The sequence below is a fragment of the Strongyloides ratti genome (genome assembly GCF_001040885.1).
Source record: "Strongyloides ratti genome assembly S_ratti_ED321, chromosome : 2".
In the NCBI taxonomy this organism is placed as follows: domain Eukaryota; kingdom Metazoa; phylum Nematoda; class Chromadorea; order Rhabditida; family Strongyloididae; genus Strongyloides; species Strongyloides ratti.
Window position 1 is genome coordinate 1,074,922 of NC_037308.1, and position 22,947 is coordinate 1,097,868.

Genomic DNA, 22,947 nt, shown 5'->3' on the forward strand with positions numbered 1-22,947 from the left:
TTTTTTAACAACGCTCAAATATCTTATATAATTCACGACAATTTGTTACTTTATAAACAGCCATATTTCTTCTCAAATTTTCCGATGGGTGAAATTTTGGTATCAAGGGTATTAAAATTTCTCTCACTATCTCCTGCCATTGCTCTACTGTTTTGTTTAAACAATAAATATTTTTTTCAACTTCGACTTTTGCACAAAATTTTGTTTTGGGAATATAAAAATTTGATAGTATACAACATATTTGTTGAATACAGCGTGATTCATTATTATAATCAACACCACCAATTAAATTGTATATAAGACTAGGCAATGCCTCATAATGAGGAACGTAATTTTTTAAAAGTAATGGAATTGCTGAGAGATAAGGCTTAGAATTCTTCGTTTCAATTAATATCCCAAAATAATCCCATAACATATCTTTTTGTTTCACTAAAAATTCTATTCCTTTTTTAACATCAGAAATAACAGATTCACCTTCAATATCCCCATTGTTAAGTATAAAGTAACATCTTAACAAATCATCCAAATAGGGCAAATCATCATCACTTTCTGCTTCAAATCTATAAATACTAAAATTTCCAAATGAAAAAAGAAATAGTTGATAAAATATTTCACCAAAAATATCAACAAAATTTAATCTAAATAGACAAGTATTATGTTGAATTAAAAGATAGTCTAAATCATTTGGAAATCCAACAAATGTAAAACAATGAAATATTTCTTTCAACTCGTCATCAACTGATTTAAATACTTCATCAATTAAAGATTTTAATGATTTAAGGTCAAATTCTCTAACAAGTGATATTTGTAACGAATCGTATTTTTCTTTCAATTCAATAACTCCTGCAGGATTATCAATGGAAACCAATGTTACATCTTGCGAAATACAATGACGTCTAAAGTCGTCTTTATTATCTTTATAGAAAAATTCAGATATTTTTCTGTCTACAGTATTTGTTCTATCTTTATAATAATCATACACTTTTTTTGTTGAAAATTCATTTTGTGATGATTCAAATGTTTCAACATCTAACTGTGCATTTTTGTATTTATCACCTCCACTAACAAAATCTAAAATTAATGGTTGATCACTATCTCTCATTATCTTTGATTTTTTTGCAATTGGTTCAGTTGAAGAATTTAACTCTTCAGTTTTTGAAGTTGAAGAAATTATTGATATTTCATTATTATCTTTTGATGAAGAATTATCACATATAGAACTATGTGTTAAATTCAAATTTTCCATTTCCTTGTTATTACACTCTATTGTGTCGTTTTGTAAACCTTTCGTCACCCTCTGTGATACTGGTGTGTTGTGTATTTTTAATTTTTCATATCCTAAAACATCAAAATCAAGAGATAAATTTTGTGTATTATCTTTTAACTCTATTGTGGCACTCGCTTCATTACAACAATAATCTTTTAAATAATCACAAAGTTTTTGAATAATCTGTTCAGAGTTTAAAAAAATAACATTTTTTTTAGATGGATGTACATTAACATCAACTCTTTCAGGGTTAATTTTTAAAGAAACAGAAATAAAATTGCATATTTTGTCACATAAGCTGAATGTATTATTAATAGCATTTTGTAGTGAATTACATTCGACTAGACGTTTGTTTATAAATACATGGAAGATTCGTTTATTTTCTACTTTGTCCTTTATATATGTTGATGTATGCGCAGCCTTTGGCTTCGTAAAAACAAATTTACATTCAAATTGAAGTCTTTCATCAGAAAAACTTCGCTCCACAAGACAATTTCCAATATCTCCACCAAGTAAACTAGAAACACAATCCTTAATGCTATTATTGCCAGAGGTTCTAAATGAAATTTTATTTAAATCACTTTTAAATGAAAAAGATATATGAGGATTTTCAATTGCATATCTTGCAATGGTGTCTGATATACGATTTCTCTCTTCTGTAGAATTTTTAAAAGACTTCTTTCGTACTTTAAGATTTTTGAATAAATTTCTGGCAGTAACTATTGTACCAACCTTTCCTGCAGCCACTTTTATTGTCCCATCAAGCTTTCCCAATACAAAATCAGCACTATAAGCCATATTTGAACTTGGTACTCTACTAGTAATATTTAAATCAGATATACATGAAATACTTGCTAAAGCTTCTCCCCTAAATCCATATGTTTGCATTCTTTTCAAATCCTCAGTAGATTGCAATTTAGACGTTGTAAATCTTTCGGCAACAATGTTTAAATCATCCTTATGTATTCCACAACCATTATCCTAAAGTAAATTATCGCTAAATTTATATTTATAACTTACTTGAATTTGTAATAAACCCAAACCACCATCAGAAATTTTAATATTTATTTCCGTTGCATTAGCATCCATAGAATTTTCAATAAGTTCTTTTATTGCATTTGAAGGTTTTGCAATAATTTCACCTGCAGCAATCAAATTTACAACATCATCTGGAAGTTTTTTTATAATCCCCATGTGATATTTTTTTTATAATCTTATAAAAATGAGATAAGTATATATAGAAATGATAACTTTATTGTGAGCGAACTCTTTAAAAAATATTTACTTATGTCTGTTAAATGTATGACTACAGGTTTTAAAGTAAAAACTTTTTTTCAGTAAGCGCGTGTTTACATATTTCTCTTAAAACGATATTTTTTATCTTTTGGAAAGAAGATTTCATTTGTTTAATTTTCATTAAATTTCTTTTCTCTTAATCTAAATTCTTTTTTTTAAATTAAATTTATTTCTAGTATTTTTACTTTTTTTTTTTACTAATTTTTTAATTGATTTTTAGGTTTAGATATATTAAACAATGATTCAAGAACAATCAGTTTCATTATTGTCTCCTCAAGATATTCCTGCTTTTATCAGAAAAACATTTGATCATTATTTTGGAAATTACAATTACACAAAGGATAATTTTCTTCAAGAACAAGCTAAAGCAGGAATTGATGGATGGGTTGATTTATCAATTTTTGAAAAATTTAAAAAAGTTTCTGAATATGTTAAAAGTGAAGAATTGAGACCATATGTTTTTGAAGGTTTGAAAGATGGTAAATATTTTATTTTTGATGAAGAAAAAAAAGCTGTTAAACGTAACCCAAATATCCCTCTTCCAGAAAGTTCTATCTTATATTGGCAAGGATGTAAAAACCGCACTGCATTTTTCAAAGGCTTTCCTTTAGATGCTACTTTAGATGAAATTATTAACTACTGTGAAAAATATGGTGTTGTAGAAAATGTTAGTAAACATACTAATCACCAAACCAAAGAATTTAAAGGTTCTGTCTTTACTATCTATGAGACTGTTGAGGAGATGCAAAAAGCTCTAGAGGGAGATGATAAATTTGGAGAACATGAAATTAAAAGAACAAGTCGAGAGGAATACATGAAAGAAATTGCTGAAGAGAACAAAAAAAAGAAAGAAGAAGCCAAATCTATGAAAGAAAATAAAAACAAAGCTGTTGAAGATGCCGTTAATACTCCAACCTTTAAATCAGGAAATGTTTTAGCTTTAACTGGTCTTCCTGAAAAAGTTAATTTGAATGACATCAAGACTTATTTTAAAAAATTTGGGGACTGTGCATTTGTTCAACTTGAAGAAGATGGTAAAGCAAAGGTTCGTTTTGCTGGTGATACAGAAAATATAGCAAAAGAAGTTTTGGAGAAAGCTCTTAAGGACGGTGAAGGAAAGTTGGCTCTGTTTGCAGAAAATGGAAATGTTGAGGCAAGTGTTTTGACTTCAGATGAGGAAAAAGAATATTGGAAATCATACTATCATCATATTAACACTAACAAGAAAGGCAATGGAAACTTTAAACGTAACAAAAAAAATGGTGGCCGTGGTAATTATTCTAGAAACGGTAGGGATAGAAATGGTGAAGATGAAAATAAAAGTCAAAATAATAAACGTAAAAATCAAAATGAATCTGAAGTAGAGGAAAAGAAATCTAAAGTTGAAGAATCTGAAACTAAGGAGAAAGAAGTACATGTTGGAGATAACTAATGTAAATGATTTTCTTATGAGTATTGTTATGTCTATTTAATTTTTTTTTGTTTCAATCGACGCTCAAACGTTTTTTAATTTTCATTTGTTTTATAAAATTTGTAATAAAAAATAAATTAAGATATGTTTAATATTTTAAATTCCTTCTCTCAGGCCGGTTAAGTAAACATCAATTGGTAAATGGTATTAATGTGGCTCATTTGTATTTCGCATACCAACACATACGGTGATAATTTAATATATTTATAATGTTATTTTATCACAAGATATTTTTCTTTCTACTTTTTCAACTATTTTTTAAATTTGCCTACTTAGCAGTTGATCATTATAGTAATCATAATAATAATGAAAAAATACACCAATCAATGGATAAAAAAGAAACAGCGAAAGAAAGTTTTGCCAAGCATGAATCAGAAAACATGTCAAAACAATGTATGTTTTTTATTTATTGATTTGAAAAATTTTTTTATTTAGATTCTAAATTGTTGCACATAAAGAGACGTGAACAATTAAATAGTATACAAAGTTTGTCAAATCAAAAAGATTATAAAAAACAAAAAGACACCGTAAAACAATTGATTGCTGCAATAAGAAAAGTACTTATAGAGGACAAAGAAATATTATCCAATATTGAAATTAACAATATTGAAGAAATTTTATCAGATAAGTCTTTAATACGAGATAACTTTGCTAGGGTCATAGAGAACATTGCATTTTTTGGTGACATTACCTTGCGATTCCCTTTACAAAGTGGCATTAAATACAATAAAGATATAGAATTTAATTCAGCTGTAAATTGGGCTTATAATTTTTCAAAAAATTTTTCCTACCTATATGATGATGGCACTTTAAAAATGTTTCATTTATTTGCACAAGAATTAACAATTATTCCCCGAGAAGCTAACTATCGTAATCCATATGATATCAAAAATATCAAAGAAGATTTAATTATAGAAGCATCTTTAAAGATGAAGAAAGAACTAGAAGAAAAGAAAAAAGCAAAAAAAGAGGCCAGTTTAAAGATCAAGAAGGACAAATCCCAACATAATGAATTGTGAAATCTTTATTTTAAAATTCATTTTTTAATTTATTTTTTCGCATTTCTCCATTTCAAAATTGAATTGTTTTTAATATTTTGTTATTTTTCTTTATTGGTTTTATCCATTATATTTCTTATTTAGCTAAAATGCATATTTTCATAATATTAAAAATTTGACTCTCGTCACGATCCTTATGTCAGTGTTGGAAGTGCCTTTCTGTAATCGTATTTTATGATATACAAAATCTCCATTACTATATAATTTTCATTTTAATTTTAGTACTATGGTTGTTCTTAGCAATAAGCAATTGAAGGATTGTTATGATGATGGAGATCTTGACTTATCATCATTGAAACTTACTCAATCTCCATTGTACAAGGATTTGGTAGCTTTACCAGCTTTGTCAACTATTGACTTATCATCGAATTTAATTTCGTGTCTTTCTAATGATTTTTGCCTTTTGGTAAAATTAACCAAAATTGATTTAAGTAAAAATCAATTGACTGTTCTTCCAGAAAATTTTGGCGCTTTGGTTAATTTAAGAAAGCTTGACCTTTTCGACAACAAATTAAAAGATTTGCCGCTATCTTTCGGAAGATTACAGAACCTTAAGTGGCTTGATATTTCTGGAAACCCATTAAATGAGGATCTTTTAATGGTTGCCGGGAAACATCAAGGAAATAAACAATATGAATCATCTGCTCTAAATATTGTTGCTTACATGCAAAAACGTAAAGAGAAAAAAGACACGGAAAATAAAGATGCAAGAAATACTAGTAAAAAGAAAAACAAAGAAGCTTTGAGAGAGGTTAACCAGCTTATAAATGAAAATATTGAGGCAAAAGAAAAAAGCAAGATAGAAAAACAACAATCCAAGAAGAAAGGTTCAAGTAAAAATGGGGAAAATAGTGGGTCAACTGGTGTGTCAGTAAATGGAGGGAAAAAGAATCTCACTAGTCAAAATACCACAGTAAGGAATGGAAGTAAGTATATAAACCATGTGCTTTCTTTTTTTAATTTTCTCTTCGATAGCATATTTTTCATAATATGTATTATTTTTTGGTATAGAGTCGCTTTGACCATTTACGATTACATTGTAAAGTATATTATAATAATTTAAGATGATGCTATCGAAGAGTAAGTTTGCTTATTTTATCTTAGTAACATTAATTTTAATTTTTTTTGGTTTAGCTTGTGGATTATTTTGCAATTTTGTTTCCGGTGTAATTAAATTGACAATATTACTTGGATTGTTTTACTCTGTCTTACTTGGGTATAATTGTCATCAGTACTCTAAATCACCAAAAAGTGTTTTTCTTCCACGCTCAGAACTCTTTTGCAGAGATGCTTTGAAAAGCTTTGAAACAAAAAATCTGGTTCCAACTCTTGGTGCAAATTTGAATAGAGCTGTTTTTGGTAGTTATGACAAATTTGTTCTCCCAAAAGTTAACTTTGTAGCTAAAAAGTTAGATGACATGGGTGTTAAGGACTATCTTGTTTCTACTACAAATTTTGTTCATACAAAAACTGTCTCCGGTGCTTTATTTGCACAAAAGTTTGTCAGTAAAGGAGTAAGTTAACATATTATATGTTATCATATTTTTCTTATTATATTTTAGACTGTTTCTATTCAAAAATGGTACAATAAAGATGGATTCAAATACGTTGAGGCATTCAAGAAGGCCGCAATTGAAACTCTTCGTTTTATAATTGATAGTATCTTTAGCATTGCTGAATGGCTTGTTGAGTTCTTTACACCTATTTTTGAGAAAATTGCAGATCTTGTTGTTCTCCTTATCAATGACAGAGAAAAATTTGTCACCCGTGTCTCACAATACTGGAATGAAGCTAAAGAATCTATTGTCAGTAGAGCATAAATATATAATATATATATAGATGAGAAATGAGGTGTGATATTGTTTTCGATTTTTTGATTTTAAATAAATTTTTTTTTTTAAAAATTTTTTTTCTGTTTAAAAAGTTTTTGATGCGTAACCTCAATTAAAAGAGATTCCAGTACTCTAATCTGAGGACCAAGGTTTATAAGGATTTCGGTAAAATTGAAAACAAAGTATTTGAAAAAAGGATTTGTAAATGTATAATTGCAATTATTTAAAAAGAGAAACAATTTGATATTATAATAATTAAAAAGAAGATAAATATTTTTTAACAATAAAAAGAAGACATTCAAAAAATTATTTTGAGAAGTGAAAAACACAAAAATAACCCTTGATATTCTTTTATTTACCTTTATAAACATTTATCTATTATAAGTAAAATCAAAGAAAGTATTAAAAAATGGGAGAAATCAACTATAATTAATTAACAATTGATAGTAGATTAATTTTATTAACTTATTTTGACACATATACTCTCCTCCAATTATATGTTTTTATCATAACATTTTAAGTAGTTTGATTATATCTTATCTGGAACACATTATCGTAATTGGTGGTAAAGTGACACAAAATTTTGGGAAATTTCAACAATATTTGAATTACTTTTGATAAAATGTGTGCGAGGATTTTACGTCGTAGTACTTCAAAGTATCCTGTTAATGAAAGTGAATATATTGGAATTGCTGGTTACACAAATCAACTTTTTCGACATGCTGTTAAAAACGGTTTTCAATTTACGTTGATGGTTGTTGGGCAAAGTGGATTGGGAAAATCAACGTTCATAAATACGTTGCTTCAAACCAATCTATCCGAATATGAAGGAAGACCATTAGCAACAACAACAAAAATAAATGAGAGAATTTATTATGTTGTTGAAAATAAAGTAAAACTGAAACTTACTTTAATTGATACACCAGGTTTTGGAAATTCAATTAATAATTCTTTTTGTTGGAAACCAATTGCAGATTTTGTTGATTCTCGATTTTCTGAATATATGGATGAGGAGATTAAAATTGAAAGAAAGACAAAAATTGAGGATAAACGTGTACATTTATGCTTGTATTTTATATCACCATCTGGACACTCTCTTTCTGAAATTGACATAAAATTTATGAAAAAATTGCATGACAAAGTTAATATTATACCCGTTATTGCAAAATCAGATACTTTAACTACTTCTGAATTGTCTCTTTTCAAGTCAACTGTAAGAATGTTTACAATAACTAATTTTTTTTTTTAGATTTTAGATGATATACAAAAAAATGAAATAAAAATTTATGAATTTCCGGTAGAAGAAGAAGTACGTCAAGATATCTCAAAACCATACAAAAGAGTTCCTTTTGGTATTGTATGTTCAAATAGTGTGATCAAAGATCAGAATGGTCATTTAACGCGAATACGTAAATATCCATGGGGTATAGTTGAAGTTGAAAATTTGGAACACAATGATTTTGTCTTTTTAAGAGATATAATTTTTAAAAAACATTTTATAGATTTTGTAGAGGAAACACATTGTGTACATTATGAAAATTACCGCTACAATAGGCTCGTAAATAAATTTAAAGATTCTACAGGATCTTTTAATCCTGTTTTAGAAGCAGGAAAAAAAATAACTGAATTAGAGAATGAGTTTAACAAACAAAAATTAAATATGGATAAGATATTTACAGAGTGTGTACTTAATGGGGAAATTCAATTAAAAGAAAAAGAGTTTAAATTAAAGGAATCTGAGACTAAGTTAAAAGAAGAACTTTTTAAAAAGAAAGAAAAACTTAAGAACTTAAGAGGAAATATTCAAAATTTAGTAGAATAATCAAATTATCATTACCTATTTAATAATTATTATAATTCTAAATCGGGGAAATTGTACTTGTTGTTTATTTTTATGTTATTTCTATTAATAAATTTATTATCTAATTTTTATATTTATTTCTAATTTTATCCTATAGTTATTGTTCTTTAATTTTTATGAAATAAAAATATACATAAATTTTATAGATTTAAAAATATAATTTATTATTTTTCTTTCAATGAAGTCAACAAATAACTTAAATATTATACTGTTATTTGAATTATTACTATGCTAAAAATAATTTTTATTAAGTTACAGGAAACTTTTTATATATACATTTACTCAATTAAAAATAAATTATTAGTTTGTTGTTTAAATAAATAATTATTTACACTAAACCATTATTTGCTATTAAAAAGATAAAACTTTAATTATTTTAAGAAATATATTATTAAAAAAAAACTAAATACTTTTTGATTAAACTTTACTTTTAATTAGTATTTAAGAATATAACATAAAGTAAAATTAGTTTAGTTTTAGTTTAAAACACTAATGTTTAATTAATTAATTAATAAACTTTTAAATTGATACATTAATGTATTTTTTTATACAAATAATAATATGGAAAAGAATATCTAATATTTTAAAATAGAATTGTTTACAAAATATTTTTAAGGATGATTTTTAAATGATTGATAGAATGTGTTTATAAGTTTTTTTTTAATAATTTTATAAAAATAGAAATATTTGTGTCAAAATAAAATAAACAATTAAATAATATATTTTAAAAATATTTTAAAAAAAATAAAAAAAAGTCAGCTGACATTTATTATATTTAAAATAAAAAAGGTATAAAAACAAATGAAATATTAAAATTGTACTTTTTTTATTTAAAAAAATTATAAGTTAAATTTTTTTAACAATTTAAAATAATCTTATTTTAAAGATTAATTGTAAAAAATAGTAGAAAAAAAAGTTCTTATATAATAAGTATTCTTATTATCCAAATGTAAAATTTTACATTATAATTACATGAAAATAATATATACAATAATTCATTAAATTGTAGATAATGAAAGAAAATATTGGTATCCTTTTACATACGAGTAGGAGAACTATCAAAATTATGAGGTTTATGAAGAACTCCCATTGGTATGGTATCTTTTGATGCAACATCAGTTACACTTCCAGTTTCAAGAAATCTTTTGTGTAAATTTTTTACAAGATCAACACTAGGTGGTTCCATTCCAAATTCAGAAACATAACTAAAAAGTTATTAGATTAATTTTTTATGGATATACATTAATATTAATCATACCGTCTTTTGACAATAGCAAAAGAATTAGTTTCTTCAAACCAACAAACAATTTTAGCCTTTTCAAGAGTAGTAAGAACTCTTTGAGAAATTAGTCTAGTAAAGTTCATTTTTATGTTAAAGAATGCTTTAAAGTGTACAAATTAAATAGTAAAGCTGAATTGATCTGGCAAATAATTACTTACTACTATTTTAAATACCAAATTTAAACATCATAACCACGCCTTTTTAAACAGAGAAGGCAGTATTAAGAATGATGGTATAAGATATTATATTTGATATTGCACGTTTTATATATATTTATCACATATTAAAAATCACACCCATAATTGTAAAGATAATCCAAAAAAGATAAAATTAATTTATTAGACAATGCTTTTAATGATTTTATAAATAAAATATAGTTATCAAATAATATAACATATGATATATATTAATTGATTTTTTTTTCAAAATTATTTATAAAATTTATATTTCAATATTATTCTTAAATAGATAAAGTTGTATTAAATTAATAAGCACCTGATATATGATACTATAAAATATATTTTTAAAATATTGTGCATAATTTGTAATATTATTATATCATAAAACGTTGTTTTGATCAACTTTTTCTTATCTTTATTATTTTTAGTCTTTTGATTATTTAGTTCTAATTTATTTTTAAATAAATAATATGAAAAAGTTTACATTACTTGATTTGATAAAAAATATATATGTAAATGAATTGTATACATATCAATATATTCATATTTATTAATAAAAAGAAATTTAAAAGTATTAGTAGTTTGTAAAAAGTATGAATATAAAAAATTTTTTATTTTAATAATTAATTAGTTGTCATGCACATAATTTATAATTAACTTTCATTAAAAGTAAATGAAACATTTGTCTGTCTTACGTTTGTTTCCAGTACAAATAAACAATGTACTTGTAATTTATTGTATAATATTAATTTTTTAAAACACCAAACAACAATATTTTATACCAATGTCGTTGAAATAACTTTCAAAATCATTGAATTAACTAAAAATATTTTGACTTCTTTAAATAAAATTTATATAAAAATAATTATTAAAATTTTTTATTTTTATAGTAAACACATGATAAAAACATTAATAGTTATATTACACTACAAACTTCATAAAATATACTTATAAATCTAAACGTGCAAATTTAAATAATAATTTGAACAATAAAAAGGATATGTAAAAGAATAATCAAAGATTCTAACAATACACTATATAATTTAAATGACATTAAAATGGCAGTTAATGCCGACTATTTAACTTTACATAATAAATATACAATACTATTATTATTTAATCTGTTCTAATTTAACTAAAGAATTACCGTTATAAAGTAATTACAAAATAAAATAATTTATTGTCTGTTTTTTGACATAGGTAAATGACAAAAAATAAATACAATCTTTTATATATAGTTTTAACCCTGGAAAATGATACATTTTTTTTTTAAATATTATATAATTTACAAATGTAAATGATAAAAAATATACAAAATGAGACAGATCAAAGAAAAATAGTATAAAAAAAGTGATTAAAAAAAATTATATAATGAAACATAACTTTGTACTTGGATGAAAAAAAAAAGATTTTATTTTAGTATGTTAATTTTTTTTTTACATTTTTACATAAACTTTTCACAATTTTCTTTTTAAAATAAAATTATTAATGCAAAAAATAAATTATAAAAAATTTCAAAGATTTTGTTCGTTTTTTTTTACTAGAGAAATACAAATATACAATTATTAATTTATATTAAATAAAAACAATTTGAAATAAGACATTATTAAATGATACTATATGATTATTTTTTTAAATCTTAATATTAGTGATATTTATTCAGTATTAGATAGAGATAGCAAATAGCCACACAATGTTTGAACAGATATTAAAGATAAATTTAACCTGTTAATGTTATTATTAATTAGAACAGAAATATTATTCATTTAAAACAAGTGTCTGCTTTATATTTGAAACAAAAATAGTAATTCATATTAATTTTTTAAAAAAGTTACCTAGAATTATTTATTGGTAACAATTTAAGGTCACTTCCTAATTTAATTGTTGCTTCCTGGAAAATTTTTTACAAATATCACACATTTTGACACACTTAAAAAGATGAATTTTAACTTATTTTTTTTTCTCCAATAAAATCTTTATAATAATTTTTTATTTTTATATCTTATAATTTGATCTAAAATATTTAAATAATATAAATGATAATAGTTAAAAGATATCAAATGAATTTATATGATATTTAATTTTTTGATAGATTTTACTATTATAAGAAAATATTATTAAATAATTAGTCTATTAAAGAAAAAGATTCTGAAAGAATTTTTATTTTTGTTATAAGCATTTGATAAAAAATTTTCTAAGTATTTTTAACGTACTATTGGTTTTGTGATTTATCATAGCATATTTGTTTTTTTTGAGAAAAAAAAATCAAGAATTCAGTATAAGGTAATTATTGTAATTTATAAAGAATATTTCCAATGTAAATAAAATATTTTGTTAATTCTATACATTTTGAAATTTTAGAAAAAAAAAATTGTTTTATTTCAAGTATGAAACTAGTCTTTGCCATATAATTTTTTGAAATCTTCATCTTACAGTCTAACTTTGTATTTATAAACAAAAAAATGTATTTATTTTCAAGGTTAAAGCATGTGTAGGAATAATTTTGTTTACTTCATTGATAAATCTTTTATTCAAAAGTTTTCGTTGTTTAAAAATTAAACAAATTTGGCAAATTTTAAGTTTGACTTTAAAACTTTATATCTTACTTAAAAATTATTTTCTGAAAAAATTATTATACTTATCATTATCAGCGTATCTTTCTATGTTGGAAAGGTTTAATAAATATTTTAATATCGAAAACAACTTTTTAAAACTTGTTTCTACTTTATATATATAAGATTGTTAGCATTATTTGAATCATATTGTTTATATAATAAATATATTGGTTATAACCCTGTATGTTAACTTTTAATGGTAATCAGGTATTGAAGAAAACAAATTCATTTTTTTTAAAATTCTTTTGTATCATTTTCAATTAAGAATTCATTATTTCAAATACAAAAAAAAATTTTTTTTTATCAATTCTCTATGATTGTTAAAAAAAATATTGGGAATAAAAATAACAAGTATTCAAATAAAACACACATTAATTTCGAGAAACCACTTTTATTTATAATCAAAAGAGATAAAACAATTTAAACAGAGGCATTTTTTTTATTGGGCAGGAAAACAGAACAAAGTGTATGACAATATCTAAAAAATATAATTTCCAAAATAAAGAAATAAATAATAATTCTACGATAATCTTTAAAAATTACACGCATTAAGACTAAATGGAATGAGGGATAAGTAAAGATACAAAAAAATAATAATAAAATTTCTTTTTTAGTTAAAATATTTGACAATTCAAAAATTTTTAATTATTGTTATATAAAAATTGAATATAATAGCTACATATAATTTTCTTTCTTTATACTGCTAGCGTCAAAAAGTACAAAAAAATATGAAATAAAAATTTAGCAATATTCTTTTGTTCCATTAACAAAATAAAAATTAAAAAAAGCTCTTAAAAGGCTTCACCCGCCACATTTGAGGTGTTCCAAAATAAGTAAAATTTGTTTTTATACTTACTTATTATGGAAATAATAAAAATTTTCATTGTATTTTTTTTTACATAAACTTAAAAATAATATAAAATATCTTTCCTTATTCGAGACATAAATGGAAGAGAGGAAAATCAGAAGCAGAGTAAGTTAAATGACACACCTTCATAGGAGGTGATTAAATTTTAGGCAGAAGATAATGAAACTTCATTTGTTGGGAAGTTATTAACAATCCCTTGAGATTTATCATTCCAAATAAGAGACATTATTTCAAAGTGATCTTTATTACCTCCATCAAATCCATTTGTTGGAGATTCAGATAAACCTTCATCTCTTGAACCAGTACTGGATGCGGATGAATTTTGACCACAACCAAAACTTCCACCAAATGAAGAAACAGCAGAATTGATAGATCCGTCGGCAGAAATACTTTCCTGAGTCATAGTATTATTTACTACACCACAATTGTTCATTCCTCCAAATGGACCATTCCATGGATTGAAAGAATTGTCAGTTGGTGAACTTCCTGTTGATGGAATAGAAGATGTCTGCACACTATTATTGCGTACCATTGGAGATATTAAAGAACCACCACTGTTATTACCTACTACTTGTGATCCAGTAACAACATCAATAGGATTATAGAATGGTTGTGAATTGTTAGTTAGTGATGATCCATCATTTGAAAATCCTTGTTTACAAATTAATCCTCCATTTCTCATTCCATTAAGTCCAAGCATGCTAAGATTTATATCTGTTCCATTTCTTGGAAAATCTCCAAACACATTATTAATGTCAAATAAGCCAGAATTGACAGCTAATTGTTGGCGAATTTGGGAAGCTGGTGCTAAAGATCCATAAGTGGGTCTATTCTCTTTTAAATTTAATGAACCAAGATGTGCTGAAATAGCTGCTGCAGCTAATGTTGATTGAAGTTCCATACTACCAAGTTGTTGAGTAGTATCAGTTATTGGCATATTTCCTGTTCTTTCATAAATATGTTGTTCAATTTCATGGCGAGCTGACTCAACATTTTGTGGTAATCCAGTAACCTGTAAAAAATAATAAATAATAACTATTATTAAATATAAAAAACTACTTACCTCAAAAACTGGCTCTCTCTCACGACTTGGTGTTATGATATATGTATGTGTATCTTGTTGAATTCTTTTAATTGTAGCTCCCTTTGGTCCAACAACGAGACCAACAACACGAAGTGGCACACGAACATATGCAGTTACATGACCAGGTGCTGGTGCACCACCCTGACTATGCCTTCTTGAAGCTCTAATTTGAGTAAAATGTTCAGCAGCAAGTTCGATTTCTGTTTTAGCTTCAAAAACATCCTCTGGACGACCAGTCACAATAAATATAGGATCTTCTCCACGAACTGGAGTCTTAATATAAGTATTTGTCTTTGCACGTAAAGCTTTAATTTTACATCCCTGACGTCCAACAATTTCAGCGACATGTTCACTACTAGGAACATTAACTGTCTCTGTAATATTTCTAACTCCAGATATATTAAGACGTAATTGTTGTTGGAAATTAAAATCCTCAAGTTCATTAATAGGAGAATTATTTCCTTGTGATAGAACGTCGTCATCATGAGGTCCCATTTCATAGAACCACGCTCCTGGAAGTTGGGATCTTCCTTGGTTACTTCCTACTTCATTGGTAGTTAAATATGAATTAGAATTTGGAAGGTAATTTCTGTGTATGGATTGTGATAAAGTTAAGGTATCTTCATGCATTCTATCTCTAAAAAAAAAATTTGTAATAAAAAGAAAATAAATATCATATAAATAATTTTACACATAAATTAAGTTTAAAAAATTCTAACATTATAAAATAAAAAATTGTTACATCTATAGAAGAAATCACAAATTTTTAAATTAAAAAAAAAATTTGAAATAACAATTAATAAATATCTCTCAAAGCATCGTGTTTTAAGTGGTTAAATTGATCTGTCCCAAACAAACTGTTCATCAGAAGCGCGTATTTTGTTATTATACATGTATTACTACACATCCATCCTACATCTACTATAATATATAAAAATTCTGATTTGAATGAAAAGAATAATATACTAAAAGTCGTTTAAAGTGTGGCAGATGCTGCCTTTGTTACTAGCTATTTAAGGTAATTTTAAAAAGAGAAACAGATTGAAAGTTTTTTATCGTATAATTAACCTGTTTATTTTTTTAGGATATAATATATTTGTGAATATAAGAAGTATTGAGGGTACTTATATGATCATTTTTCACAACAGCGTGTCACATAGCATACTTATATATATTACTATAATATTACAGATAACATTAAAGTAACAACAAACGTTAAACAGTATTTTTCTTTTTTTTTTTTTTTGTAATATCAAATAAATATTTCTATTAAAAAAAAATAAAACAATATAAAAATCTAAGAAAAAAAAAAGTTGAAAAAATTGGCAAAGAAATAAAGTTTTTCTTTTCTTTTTTTTTAAATTATCAGATGTAAGACATAAACTTTTTCATAAAAATAATACTCTGGTAATTGGATATATATATATATATATTTTATATACAAGAAGGCAATGAAGAAACATCAACTAATTTTATAGTAAGTGCAGCAAAACATTTCTATCTATCACAATTTATTCAAAATATAGTTCGTTTTTTTCTTCTGTTATAAATAGATAAAAATACTACTATAATTTAACACAACAATTGCAAATGAATAAAAAAGATAATCAGTTTTAGGTGAGGTAAATTATGAAAAAAAAAATAATAATAATAATTTAACCTAATGTATTATCAAAAACAGGTTGGTAGTCGAAAAGCCACAAAAGGTCACAAGAATACGATATATCTCTATCATATATGTACTAGTGTATTTATAAAGTTTATATGAATGGATATATAATTAAATATAAATTCATAGAGTTGTTATATGAGGCGCCAATTTAAATGTTTTGAAAACAAATAAAAGTTGAAAAAACACTAGTAAATTGATAGAAGAAAATGAATAAAGTAAAATTAATAATGAAAAAAAAAGAAATATATGTATATGTGGTAGAAAAATAAAATATTCCTATTGTTCCCAAATTCTATAACACTTAATGCATTTAGAAAATTATTATAAAATAGAATACTATCGATAAAAATTTTGTTACAGATCAAACACTTATTATTCATGCTTTATATTTCCCTTCATTCTACGGTACCTGAATATATTGTAAAGAAAAAAAACCTTGAAAAAGTAAATAGACTGAGGAATACAACAAATGAAACATAACAATTTACAAGACAAACTTTATCATTTTCGTCAAAAATTCTACATTACGAATAGAAAAAAAAAATATTAGGTGTTTAGAAAATAAACATACAAAACACAATTAAACGTATATAACAACAAGGAAAAAAAAATACTTTTAAATATAGGCTTTCTAAAACAAATATAGAAACAGACTCTCTCTCTTTTTTGATATGGCATTTTTCTCTCTCCTATTCATAAAAATGAAACTTTGATAACCCATTAGAGGATTACAGTCATTGAGTCTTGGGTTTTAGTTTTTATATATTAAAATAATTCAAAAAAAAGGCAAAATATGCTATATTAAAATAAAAATTTACACATATTTTCAATGCCATTTGAATTAGAGCAAAGATTAATTTCTACTATTAAAGAAAGAAATTTTCTATTGAATAATTTTAGTAGAAAAAATTAAATGTTATTAGGAATTAAAATGAAAGTTAAATACATGAACTGTGTAGAAGACAAAATATATTCGATGGTATAAAAGAAAATAGATCTGCACAAATAAATTTGCGTTTGTAGGATTGTCGTCTTGACACGTCTTTTCAACTGAACTTTATTATATCGACTTTTTTCTATGCAGACTTAATCATTATACTATGGTCCAACCAAGATAAAATAAGCATTCATAAAGAATTGCATTAATTAACCAATTTATCATTTAACATTCATCTCTTTAATAGTTGCCTGAATCTATTTAGGTATATCACCAAAAAGGACAGTGCAAAATTAATTGTCAATTAAAAATTAATGCCCTTTTTGATTTAGTCAACGAGCTGATTTATTATATAAAAAAAAGAAAAATTAAACAACAACATCTTTTTTTTTTATTTTAACTAAAAAAAACTAAGATTATAGTAGATATAACAGAGAAGACCTTTTATTTTAGACTTAAATTTATTCCATTGTAGAAATATGATTTCTTTTTTTTTTTCTAAATTTTCTTTAAAACTAACTAGTACCATTTATACTATTATTTCTATCATATATTTACTACATTTTTTTTTTTGTCTTTTTTACTACTAACAAAAGTATATATATAGTGATGAAAGCACAAATCGTTTCGTCAACAAAAAAGGTCTTTCATTTATTTAATGAAAAGGTAAGGAAGAAGTACAAAAAGAATAAAAATTTTTATGATAATAGGTAACAGATGGATAAAAATAAAAAAAAAATTTTTTTTTTCTTTTTTAAATTTAAACCATGAGATGCTATGATATGAATGATGTATTACATTAATTAAAAAAAATGAATACTAAGGATAAAAAAATAAAGATAAATAGATTTATACTGGAATTAGATAAGATAAATTTTTTGCTTGTCTTCTTTTTAAAATCATACATTAATGATAAATAAACATTATGAAATAAATTTTGAATATATAGAGAATTATGTATAAAAAAAAATATATATCTGGAAAAATATAGATGTACCAATGTATAAAATTCACCCCCGTTAATGATGTATTAAGATAATGTCTAAGAAGAAGAAAAAATAAAGAAAGATAAAGTTTATGTCATTGAAAAAGAAAAACACATGTAGACATAAATTGAAGTTTATCTATTTCGGCAACCCTTAAATTCAGATGAAGATCAAAATTGAAATAATAACGACATTCAATTTCTCAATAAAATAAATAAAATATTAATGTTCAAGGGTGTACCTTGAAAGTGCAAAGCAATAAATTTTATAATTTAAAAAAACTAAAGATTTAGGTTATAAAAAGTAAAATCTGGTATACTCTTATAATCAAAGACAAAAAGAGACCACCATTGGTAGAAATTTTATAGCAACCAAAAAAAAATGTAAAACATAAAATGTTTCTTATGCAATAATATGATTTATTAAACGCTTACCCAGTAAATTATTATTATCTATCTTATAATTCCTAGTTAATAGAATATTTTACTATATTTTTTTCCCTATAGAATGTTAGGGTTTATAAAAAAAAAAAACTCTTAATGATTCACTCTTGGACATTGTATATTTACACCAATATAAAAAAAAAATCCCAAAAAAACATCCTTTAGTTGTGGTAATAGCTATTTCATAATATATACATTGTAAAAAAAAAAAGATTTCTCCTTTATTTTTTTTAACAATAATAAATATTATTTCCAGATTAACAAAAAAAGTAATTTTATTTTACAACAGTACACTATATAATATCTATAAAATCTTTAGTAACCACGAATTATAGATAAAAAAAAAATAAAGGACTGTTTATGACAATAAACTTAAAGCAAAAAAAAATTAGTTTGCACTTTCTTTTTGATAAGGAAGACAGTATTTATGTATCAAAAAGCAATAATTACAAGCATCTATTTTTACGAATAACATTAAAAATAATATATTAGTTAATGACAATAAAAAAAAAATTAAATATACAACTATTTCTAAGTATCTTTTTTCACTTGGACACATATTTTATTCTACTTATGAAAGAAGAAAAATATGCAATAAAAGAAATGTTTTCTTTTCCCCCTCTATGAGTGATTTTAGCTAGGAGAAGAAGGCGAGTGCTCAAAGAAGTAGTTCAACCGAGACGGCATTAAAATTTTATTTGTACAAATACGTATAATAAAAAAGAATCGAGAATAAAATTCCGGAGTGCTTTTTCTTTTGTCACTACAGTTTGTTTGTTGAAATGGAAGAAAATAGAATTGAATAGAGATATTTAATAAAAAAAATAAGATACCGGAGACCGAAAAATGAGAGATTTTTTTTTTATTAATAGCAAGTGAAATGAAAATAGATGTAACAATTGTTCAGAAAAGAAGAAATGACAAGGATTATTCTTAAAACTTACGTGTTAAATTCATGTTGTGAAAGATGTCCTGTGTTACTGGTGAAGTCGGTGTCACCTGATGAAGCTCCGCTGTCAGATGAAGAACAAGTCTTAGGCTGTTGTTGAGAAATAAGGTAAGGATAGCCTGAAATTAAATGAAATTGAAATTATCTTGAAAACAAATAATATACATATTCTATATATTATAACATATATACATTTTTTGTAGATATATGAGAAGAATCTTTCTAAACAAAATGCAACCATGTTTACCTATACCCTCTCATTTTACTAAACATTGTAATAAATAACACATCCCGCTTTCTTTTCTTATGTCATAATCAAATACTTCAAAAAAAAACTACAAAAAGTTAGTTAAACTTTAATACTTATATACTTTACATAATTCATTGTTGGGATAAAATTTAAATGGAAGAAAAAATTAATTCTAAAATGTTAAATAAATCTATCAAAGTAAAATATTGAACTACATAAACTCCTCTTGTACTACTAAAGGAAATGTTGACAGCATCTCCATTAACAGGGAAATAATGTAGTAAAATTCAAGGTAAAAAAAAGTGGAAATTTTATTATTTCTATGAATTTAAATTATCTTCCTTTTTTTTAAAATATAAGTACAAATGTAAAAAGGAAAGTGAGTGAGACATCATCTATCAAATAAAAGAGAAAGTAAGATGATTTACGAACATTTATTAATAAATAACTGTGAGATCGATTGCAAAAGACCCTAATATAATATCTATAATAATATATCAACTTCATCCTTACTACCACCTTCATAATGACAATCATCAAAAATATGATAAATTTTGTATAATAAGAAATTATACACATACATTTATGTACACATACTAATAATAAATAAGTATTATTGTTATTATAAGACGTCAAAAGATTTTAACATATTTTTCGATTACACTCTAAAATTATTGTAATGCTTTTCTAATCAAAAACCAAATATCCGATGATATCTGATATTTTAATGATATAAATATATATATATCTTCAATTTTACACAATATTATAAAAGTAAAACCTCTTATTATTAACAAGGTTATGATGTGAAAAAAAAAAATTATTAAGAAGGAAATTTTTATTTCCTTTTTTTTATAGAAAATAATCTTACCTCCATTATTAATATTTCCATCACTATTTTGTAAACAGCTGTTTTCCAATTCTACTATTTCCATATACATCTTAGAATTATCCCAATTTGGCGAGTCTTGAGTACAATTCATTTGTAGAATCACCAGGTTTAGAAATTTATTTGTTAGTAAAAAGTGTTAGTAAAATTAAGATAAAAAAAATATAAGAAATATGCTGCAAAAAGCAACCAGTATTCTAAAAAAAATATATATATATAAAAAATTTCTTGTAAAAAGTATTAAACGTAAATAAAGATTAAGATAAAAGATAATTATGTTTCTTGTACAAAACAAATAAAGCGTAATGGAATACTGATATAAATTAACAGAAGAAAAATATATTAAATAGTGTAAAAAAAGACATGATGCGTACAAATAAGTGTTAGGAAGGCCATTTCTAAAAACATTGTTTTTATATATAAATCAATCGTGAAGATTGTGTTTAATCTGTTATTATGATATATACTTGTTGTATTAGAAAATGTCACACATTAAAAAAGAAAAGTAAGACATTCTTCTTTATGTCAAAATATCTCTGAAGCTTCTTCAATAGATTTTTTTTTTTTTACTTCTTTTAAAATGGTGACTATATTTCTCTTTAAAAAGTAAGTAGTAATAATAAAAAAGATTGAATAAAAAAGGATTAAAACTAACAACTAAATATATATATAAAAAAAAAAAGACAAATTGTATACAATAATAAATTATATGTTCTTAAATTTTTCTAACCAAATAATAGTAAATTTTTAAAAAAATTGTTACTTATCTTTTAAGATCTAATAAAATAACGTCAAATAATTTAATGGCAATCAAATGCCTTTTTTGGTCCCCGCCTTTCTTTTCTATTATTTTCAAGATGAGGAGGGAGTTTTATTAGAAAAAAGAAAAGACACATATGATATAAAGATTGGGCAATCAACATTCAGAGAAGAGTTCACTCTCTCTCTCTTATAATAAATAATGCTTAGGCACATGCGCAAATTGAACAAAAGGTGATTGATTGATGCTTATGACAGCAGGAGGCCAATAAAAGAAAAGCTATTTTCAAAAAGCAACAATGAATTAAGCTAAGGTTGATGAAGAGTCTTCCCAATTAACAATTCTTTATATGTATATATTAATGATTTACTAATAAAAATATTACCCCCCCCCTCATCAATATTTCCTGTTAATGAGTAAATATCGAGTAGATGCCAGAAATGATTAAAAAATAATGGGTGAATGTATTATGGAATGATAAAGTCTTTTCTTCAAACAGGTTATTTTATACCAATATAATAATATCTTTATGACACTTATTTTGTCTTTTTAAAATAAAAAAGAAGAAAAAAACTATAAAAAGTTGTGATGAGCCTCAGTTAAAAAGAATAAAGATGTTTTTATATTTTAATTTTAATTACAAGGTTATAGTCTATGTGTTATAAGTATAGAAACAAAGAAAATAATATAATAATTATGCATGAAAAAATATTAACATTTTATAAGAGGATAGCCCTTTTTAAATGATAAATATATTTATTTACTTTTTTTTTGTAATATTTAAAATAATTATAAGTTAAAAGAATTTATATTTTAAAAAAAAATAACAGTTATATAATTAGTTAAATTTTAAATGATAATATTAATGTGAATGTAAAATTTTTAAAATTTATTTATATAGATATTTATAAGAGCTAAAGAAAAGATATATATATGTATAATAAAAACTTTTAGATAATAATAATATAATACAATAGATTCTTTTGTCCAATTGAAGAATGTGGAAGGTTTTGTAAGAATACTAGATTTATAACTAGTAAACAAAAATGATTAAGAAAAGGAAAATGAAAGTGTTAACAAGGTACTCAACATTAAAGTATCACCTTTCAAAGGATCATTGCCGGTAAAGATATAATTAAATAAAAGAAAAACAAAAAAGATATGGTAAATATGTTATGAAGGGGGGTTTCTAAGTTATAGTATAAGTAAATATAAATATATATCCTATCATCATTTATAGCTCCTTTT

At 24.2% G+C, this 22,947-nt stretch overlaps 7 protein-coding genes across 7 annotated transcripts; 4 read left to right on the forward strand and 3 right to left on the reverse strand.

Annotated features, from left to right (window-relative positions):
- Positions 1-4: 4 nt before the first annotated feature.
- On the reverse strand, positions 5-2,461 carry SRAE_2000030500 (Mlh1; the record flags this gene model as incomplete). Its single annotated transcript, XM_024651119.1, has 2 exons — positions 5-2,248; positions 2,288-2,461. 2 exons carry the CDS (start codon positions 2,459-2,461, stop codon positions 5-7), a joined length of 2,418 nt encoding a protein of 805 aa, XP_024504828.1.
- A 340-nt stretch (positions 2,462-2,801) lies between these two features.
- On the forward strand, positions 2,802-3,995 carry SRAE_2000030600 (Lupus La protein; the record flags this gene model as incomplete). Its single annotated transcript, XM_024651120.1, has 1 exon — positions 2,802-3,995. The coding sequence occupies one exon, from the start codon at positions 2,802-2,804 to the stop codon at positions 3,993-3,995; it is 1,194 nt and encodes a 397-aa protein (XP_024504829.1).
- Positions 3,996-4,360: 365 nt separating this feature from the next.
- Positions 4,361-5,053, forward strand: SRAE_2000030700 (Coiled-coil domain-containing protein 134 family-containing protein; the record flags this gene model as incomplete). The annotated part of the gene is made up of 2 exons (XM_024651121.1): positions 4,361-4,427; positions 4,470-5,053. 2 exons carry the CDS (start codon positions 4,361-4,363, stop codon positions 5,051-5,053), a joined length of 651 nt encoding a protein of 216 aa, XP_024504830.1.
- A 265-nt stretch (positions 5,054-5,318) lies between these two features.
- On the forward strand, positions 5,319-6,912 carry SRAE_2000030800 (Leucine-rich repeat and Leucine-rich repeat, typical subtype-containing protein; the record flags this gene model as incomplete). Its single annotated transcript, XM_024651122.1, has 4 exons — positions 5,319-6,005; positions 6,157-6,172; positions 6,227-6,606; positions 6,655-6,912. 4 exons carry the CDS (start codon positions 5,319-5,321, stop codon positions 6,910-6,912), a joined length of 1,341 nt encoding a protein of 446 aa, XP_024504831.1.
- A 634-nt stretch (positions 6,913-7,546) lies between these two features.
- SRAE_2000030900 (Septin-2) lies at positions 7,547-8,746 on the forward strand (the record flags this gene model as incomplete). Its single annotated transcript, XM_024651123.1, has 3 exons — positions 7,547-7,850; positions 7,899-8,137; positions 8,174-8,746. The coding sequence occupies 3 exons, from the start codon at positions 7,547-7,549 to the stop codon at positions 8,744-8,746; spliced, it is 1,116 nt and encodes a 371-aa protein (XP_024504832.1).
- A 1,075-nt stretch (positions 8,747-9,821) lies between these two features.
- Positions 9,822-10,150, reverse strand: SRAE_2000031000 (Hypothetical protein; the record flags this gene model as incomplete). Its single annotated transcript, XM_024651124.1, has 2 exons — positions 9,822-9,990; positions 10,044-10,150. The coding sequence occupies 2 exons, from the start codon at positions 10,148-10,150 to the stop codon at positions 9,822-9,824; spliced, it is 276 nt and encodes a 91-aa protein (XP_024504833.1).
- A 3,724-nt stretch (positions 10,151-13,874) lies between these two features.
- Positions 13,875-21,033, reverse strand: SRAE_2000031100 (K Homology domain and K Homology domain, type 1-containing protein; the record flags this gene model as incomplete). The annotated part of the gene is made up of 4 exons (XM_024651125.1): positions 13,875-14,741; positions 14,793-15,450; positions 19,796-19,919; positions 20,922-21,033. The coding sequence occupies 4 exons, from the start codon at positions 21,031-21,033 to the stop codon at positions 13,875-13,877; spliced, it is 1,761 nt and encodes a 586-aa protein (XP_024504834.1).
- Between the last annotated feature and the right edge of the window lie 1,914 nt (positions 21,034-22,947).